A 7,486-nucleotide genomic window follows, 5' to 3' on the forward strand; every position below is an offset into this window, starting at 1 on the left:
GATCCATCAGATCGCAGCATCAGGCGAGATAAAATTTAATTGAAATGTTGCGCCAAAGGGTGACGTGGCAGGACTAGTTAGGTGGACTTTAATTAGATATTTATGAAGGAAATACTACAGGGCTCTTGTTCTGGAGCAGACCGTGTTCTGGGCCAAATTAATACATTGGCGAGGGGCGGACGATGTCATTTATCAAACCCGAACTTTGTGACATTTATGCACTGTGACAAGAAAGGACAATCACTGGGCAGCCGGCAAAGTTTCCTTTCGACAGTTGACATATTTTCTTTCGGCTTCGGCTCTTCTACATGACTATTTGATATTTCCATATTTTCTAGGACGACCTCGTTGCTTGGCCCTATTGATAAATGATGCTGATGGATTTTTATTGCCAGGGGCTCTTTTTCGGATGGACAAGAAGACGAGATAGCTGGATTTTTCTAGGGCCGGATCGGGGTGTGAGCCACATGTATGACACGCCGTTGGCCAACTGCTTATCAACGGTTTAGCGCGGCTTGTGTGTCTGACAGGTGAATAAAAGCAGCTGTCAACACTTTTTTATCCCTGTGTGCGTTCCAGGGAGGTGGGCACGGAAACTGAGAGTCCATTAATATTGATATAGAATGTATTGATTTTGCTGGTTGTTTTTTTGCTGCCAAGGCTAAGATTGATGTATAACACGGTCGGCAAACAAGCATTTGAATAAGCCTTCAGGGAACTCTCGATAGTCTCGGCTTTCGGTTCTCGACTCAGAACTCTCGCAACTTGGCTTGAAGTGAAATGCCAGCAATTAGCTTTTAGCCAAAGCACTTGCCAGCTTGGTAAGCTTATTAAATATAAATTGCTTGGTCATCCATCAAAACTCTCCAAGGAGCTCAGGGGGAGGAACATCTGGAGGAAGTCAGAAGGCAAATTGAGAAACAACTTCGATGCCAATTGGCCAAATCCGAATGCATTTTACGGCCACAAAATCAATTCAATGGCTCAACAAGATGCTCGGTTTATGTCGAACGATGCACTTTTCTCCTTCCGTGCCTTCCGGCTGAAAATTTTATGTTTAATTTATTGATACACTCAGCTTGCAATAAAAATTGATGGCAAAAACACATTTACACACAAGCCCACACACACCGGATGAAAGCTGGATCGGGAGGGGGCGGCTCTTGGCCATAATTTTTCATTTCATTGTTTTGTTTCGCAACAGCCGTGGGAAAATGCGCGGCGGCGGATAAAGCCGAAACAAAAAGCAGCCAAAGTAGCAAACGACGAGCTGCGACGAGAAAAAAAGCCAGATCCAAAGAAAAACGAGGAAAATTCTTTTCTATGCGAGAGAGAGAAATTCATGGAAATGCCTGACGGAACGGGAAGCGAATTTTTGTGATATTTATTTGCTGTGCCAGGAACAAGGAAAAAAGAGGAAAAAACTGAGAACTGTATGCTGCGAGTTGGGTGAACTGCAATAAAACCCAAACAGACAAAACAGACGGAAATGAAAGCAAAGAAATAATGTCCCCGGCTCCATTTTCAGTTTCAGTTTCCAACGAAGGCAACAAAAAACCGAAAGTGGAAAGTTTTTGGCCCAAAAAGATGCCAAGTTGAGGAAACTGAGAAACTAAAACCGAAATCGAGAACGGCGCAGCGCTGTTGATTTTAGTTTTTATTGCCATAATTTATACATCTTTGGATAGGACGCGGCGAGGCAACGAGGCGGATACGCAACGCACTTCCCAGCAGCTGCACATTATGAAAAGGCCTTGATAGCACTCAACTCCTGGTCATGGATTTATTCGGTTTAAAGGCAAATCGAAAGAGCGGGCCACTGCAAATCATTTTTAAATGCTTACAAATTTCCAACACAATTTACAACTTAAATATATTTACTGCCACTTCTGGCAAGCCAGAAGAGAACCAAGCCAGAAACCAAAAAAGTTATGAAAAATGTTGAGAAGCAGAAAGCAAAGCACAGCAAATGGAAAATAAATCAATCTTACACTCAAAGTTGGCCAGCAGTAGTGGGTGGGTGGGCTGCTCTGAGGACCGCAGTCGAGTAGAAACGGGAAATTCAATAAAGTTTAAGAATGTTGAAAATATAACAGCATACCTCCAGCAATAGAAACCGGAGCTGCACCTGCAGCTGGTTATGTGTCTGAATAAAATTTTACTATTTGTATGGTGAGCTGGGGAACTCTTAATGGCTTCACTAGTAGCTTACCTCTCCCCATTAGTTGCCGTTGCCTGATCATTTACAATTCAACATTTTTCAGCGCCAGTGAATTATGCTTTCCATGCTTGCCATTTCTATGCCATTTTGCAAGGTATTTCCTACGGTTTCCGGTTACTCGCGGGCCATGGCCCATTTGTGGGTTTTGAGGCTCTGGGCGACAGCAGTAAGTACGCTAATAGCTTCTTTTGACAGCAACGACCCAGAATCATGCGAAAATTCAATTCCACAGCATTTTCTCTTCCGCAGAAATAAACAAGGAATTGTATTCAATGACTTTTATGCATGATACTAAGCCTGGTTTTTATTTTTCCGTCTTATATTAATTGATTCCCTACACGATGCAGTCACGAAACGAATAAATCGAACTTTAATTTCACCTTTATATGCTGTTATACCCCTCAATTGAAATCCCAATTTATATGAAAATGGCAGAATCCCCCCAACAGTCTGTTATTAAAGGACTGTCAGTCACAAGTGCTTGGACTGCAGGTCCTGTCACACATGGGAGGGGTGAGCTTTGATGGACTGATGCTTCAACTTAATAAGAGAATTTTCACTCAAACAGACTAAAAAACGAAACTAAGTGAGTGGAATTGTTTTGACATTGAATGGCAAAAAAGGAGCCAACAATTGAAACAAATTAAGGAGGGTGAGGCACGATTGAATCGATTGTTGGCAGCGTGTTAACAAAACCACTTTATGCAGTTCATTGAAAGCACTCCCTGCCCCTTGTTCATATTTTTTAAACTTTTTTATCAACGCTTTTTATGCTCTTCCAGAGCAATTAACGAGCACACACGGACACACACGCTCGGGGATCATAATTGTTGTCGTTGGAAACTGAAGAGTCCTGCACAACAATGCTGGCAACACCAACAACAACTGCAATGCTAACAGTTGTAAATTCGAAAATTTCAAGAGGTGCACCATGGGGCAGACGTGGCAAGGTGAAGCTCGGGCTGGGAGAACATCTGTTCCAGCCAGGCGGCACTCGTTCATTTTTAATGTATGCAACTGCAATTGAGCCGCCTCGGGCTGAAGAGACAGTGTCGAGAACTTTCCCACCGCACATGGCACACCTTACTTTTATATCTCAAACTTTTTGCCCCAAAATGTGGATGAAACTTTATTAAAATTTTCTATCTAGAAAATTAGGTTTCAAATGATAAAGATTATTAAAAATTCAAAAACTTATCTTTAAAGTGTTCGCTATTAATTTTTGTAGATAAAGTTTGTGATAAATTTAAGAACTTAACTTTTAAAAGTTAAAAAATAAAACCTTTTTTTTAATACCAAATGTAAGGAATAATTGATGTAAAATATTTAATGATATATTTAAGGCTTATATCGTCTATGTTCGGTAAAGTTGTTCATTAGTTAAACTATACGATGATAAGTCAGGTAAGATCATATATTTTTTAAGAGCATTTTCGCTTCAAAATTTGGAGGCCGGGACTTTGACATTGCATTCGGTGCATGAGGATAGTGTGTCATCGGAAGGCTAATTGATTATGGGCGGATTGGGTGACCGAGGAGATTCAGTGGTATGGTCCGGATCATAGGGATTAATTTTTGGGGGGCACTTACCGATTGTCAGGCAGAGGATGCCACCGAGTAGCAGCTGCGTCAGCTGGGCGCCTTGCAAGAGGAGCCGCGTCCTCGATTCCACGGTTTGCATTTCGGATCGACTGCGAGTGCAACTGCAACGACGACTTTTCCAGGAGCACATCCCCTCCCGCGGGGGGAGAATGTTCACTTACGCGGAAATAATGCACAGCTCGGCACTTTCACTGGCTTTCGCTGGATGCTGGATGCGGTGGATCAGGCGTCGAGTGGGGTGGTGTGGGGGCGACGCGATATGCGAACGCATTTAACACCTCCCCGGATCCTGCGGAACTGCCGACGCGGCGTATACGCAACGTAGATGCGTGGATGCTGCGGGAAATGCGAAGACTTTCCCCTGTCTTTGTGCAAACGTTCACAATTTTACTTTCCACTGCCTCCGATGACAGTTTGTCAAATAATAGTTTTCCGTTTGTGCTGTCTTTTATTGTTTTGGGACGGTGTATGACGGAGTGTCAAAGTTTTTATGGCCAATTTTATTGCACATAAATCGCGCTGCTGTTCATAGTTTGTTTAATATTTCTTTTCGCGTCAGTTCATTTCGTTTGGCATTCGGAATTTGTCTTTAAATGTGATTTTTCCACCGGTGACCATCAATAAACGTTGGCTCTTGGCCATTCTCATTGCTCCCTCACTTGCCGGGCGAGAAGCAACATCTGTCTGCGGCTCCAAGTCCCTATCCTTCCAATGGATTTTTGTCTATTTTCCGTTTGTTTGTGCTTTGTTTGCTTAGCGCAATTATCTGAAATGAAACAAAAGGCAATCGGGGTTTTTAATGTTCCGTTAATAGAGAATCGATTTATTTTAGACTGCTAAATTCCAAGTGATTTACTATCCAGCTGTGAGTGTGTCTGTTAGTGTCTTTGTATGTGTGGGCAGTCCTGCTCTCACATGTGCGGCTTGGGCTGTGTTATTGTAGATAATTGCTTTTGGCCTGTTCGGTGCGGAATTCGTGTTTAGTTTAGCGCTCAATTAATTATCTCAAGTTTTGCCATTTGCCGGCTTAGTGTGGCGAGAATTGGCCCCGGGCCACATGGCTACACGATTTGTATTCAATGTGCCAAATTACTCCCCTCGAACATCTGAAACAGTTGTCAATTAATTTCGTTCTCAACCAGTGTCAGTCTGAGTCAGCCAATCGAAACTGCCATTAAATTTAAATGTACCTCTGTTACAATCTTGGAAACTAAGGAACACGAATAACATGTTGCGAAAAGTAGGTTCTACATTTAAAAGGTTCTTTAGTAAACTTTATGCTGGCGTGTCTTTATATTCAGTCGCTTTAATACCTCACCCTTCGAAAAACTATCGTCTATACTTCGCTCGGATTTACTTGGGTAATTTTTCATAGAATTTTTCGTGTCGGCAGCAGCTGGCTCCGGCAAAGTGGCACACGACTGACGCTCTTCGGGGCGCGCACGAAAAAAAAAAGACAAACACAAATTTATCTTCATAATTTTCCACACGTTACTGGCAACTCATCTGCATAAGCACGCACACACACTCACACACATGCGACGTTGTATGCAACGCTGCAAAATGTCACCGAAAGTGAAAGGCGGAGGCAGTAATGCTGAAAGTACACTCCAAGCCCCATTTTGCCCCCCATCGTCGAATGTAGGCCACTGGCAGCAGAATGTTGACTTTAACGTTGCCGGCACAAGTGAAATTTATGCAACTGACGGCTACTCAGAGGAAAAGGGGCTTTGCCAAATGGAAAATGGGGGACTTCACGTCCCCGCGGCTGGCAGCCGTTTTAAAGGCTTACGACGAAACGTCGAGTGTTGCGTTCATAACGTTTTTTTTTTTTGGGTAAGCTCCCGGCGAAAAGATTTATGCGGGTGGCCCAGGTCTCGTAGCGAAACGGGCAGGACTTAGAATTCTGACCCGAAGCTGCGGGCCACGTAATTAAAAACTTCGTCTAAACAATTCTCTAATTAAATATTATTCGTCTGTCGGCCACATTGAATCGAGAATGGCTGTTGAGAAACAGTTTTCATTCCTGCCGGCGTGTGAATATTAATGACTTGACATTTCGGGCTAAACTTCTGAGTGCGAAAACTTGCCCACAAATGCTCCTCAATTTTGGTCGAGGGCCCCCCCTCGAGCTGGCAATGCGGAACGCAATTAAAACTCCACCCCGGCCCCCCGGAGGGTCCTGAACCCTTTAATGGCTTAATGACGAAACCACGGAATACATAGTTGAGCGACCAAATTGAGCAGCACTTACTTATTCCGTGCGAATGAACTCCAATACTTCACATCTGCCCCAAAGTGAAGAGGGTGTAGTGCGGTAATTGAAATTAAATAGCGTTTAAAAGTTTGCTTAGCCCTCAGAGAGCAGGCGAGAAGTGGATTCTCAGAGAGTTTGTCTTTTCATTAGCCATTGATCGGCAGCTCAGTTTTCAATTATTGGGATTTTCTTGGGAGATCTGTCAGGAAGACAATCAAATTAAAGTTGTCTACCCATCCAAGGGGCCAGAGCCATTTAAACAATTTTTACGCAGCTAACTGCGTATGAAAACTAGATTTTCTACAGTTGCTAGTGGCACTGCATCATTCCGTCCATGCGTCTGCCGCCCGCCTCCGTTCCAAGTCCCTGGGGAAATTTAACTAAATGTTGTTTCAAAACTTCGACTTGTACGGCTGGCTCTGGAGCTCCCCTATATCCAACTTCCACTTTTTTCACACACTCTCTGAATCAGTTTTTGCTCCGGCCTGAGTTTCCTCCCCGAAGTTGTCACAACTAAAGACATTACACAACAGATTACGTATACGCCGGGTGGGCGCTGAAACAAGAGGTGATTGGGCGGGGCAAAGTTCGTATTAAAGTGTGCCTCTTTCTAGTTGCGAGCAGATTTACAGCAGCAAATTTTTATGTTATTGCCTAGCGTGTGTGTGGGTTACGGGGATGGGAATGGGAAGGCACTTCACCCACTGTGTCCTGGCTGCTGAATTAATGTCTGCGGCCCCCAACAGGCGGCGCCCCCTTTCATTTGCCGGAGCGTGGCTCGAGATGTTTATCTTTACATCCATAAAAACACATTCGGTACACACAGCCAAGTCCCTGTCCATGCCCCTGGCACGTTCAGGGCTCTGATGTAGTCTAGTCAAAATAGTTTTCCCCCGACCTGCATCTCCGATCTCTCAGCCTGTCTCTCGGCCTGTCAACGGGTCCGAGTCGGTAGCTCCACTGATGGGGCTGTCTCTGTTGCTTTTAAAAGCTTAAGCTGGGCAAACACTTTTCCACATTCCTAATGAGTGCTTGTGTCTGTTTCTTGCTTGTCTCTCCACTTCTCCACATCGAAGCCATTGTCAGACTTCAACTGAGGCCCTAAAACGTGCCCAAAAATGTATGCTATACTTATTGTTGAGGTTGTAAACGGGAAGAGTATTTTCTACACTTGGCTAAAAATAATATGTTGCATCCAGGATACAGGAGTATACTTCAAGTATGCCTCAGCCTGAATGCTTTCGGTTGAGAAATTTCTGTGTTTTTAATGGAGCTATTCATATATTCTTGTTGAAAATTAAATTGAAACTTTATACTTTCCTGGGCCCTCTCAAGCTAGAGTAATTAAAATACATATGAAATTGATAAAACAAAAGCTAAAACATTTTCATTTCGGAATAGAAACC

General features: G+C 43.5%; 1 protein-coding gene across 1 annotated transcript in view; it reads right to left on the minus strand.

The window, feature by feature from the left end:
* dpr11 (defective proboscis extension response 11) overlaps positions 1-4,589 on the minus strand; it is a 37,778-nt gene extending 33,189 nt beyond the window's left edge. Inside the window, exon 1 of the mRNA XM_070280828.1 lies at positions 3,812-4,589. Coding sequence (XP_070136929.1) covers positions 3,812-3,953 — 142 coding nt within the window. The 5' untranslated portion in view covers positions 3,954-4,589. The remainder of the gene's footprint in view (positions 1-3,811) is intronic.
* Between the last annotated feature and the right edge of the window lie 2,897 nt (positions 4,590-7,486).

The sequence above is a fragment of the Drosophila bipectinata genome, chromosome 3R (genome assembly GCF_030179905.1).
Source record: "Drosophila bipectinata strain 14024-0381.07 chromosome 3R, DbipHiC1v2, whole genome shotgun sequence".
In the NCBI taxonomy this organism is placed as follows: Eukaryota; Metazoa; Arthropoda; class Insecta; order Diptera; family Drosophilidae; genus Drosophila; species Drosophila bipectinata.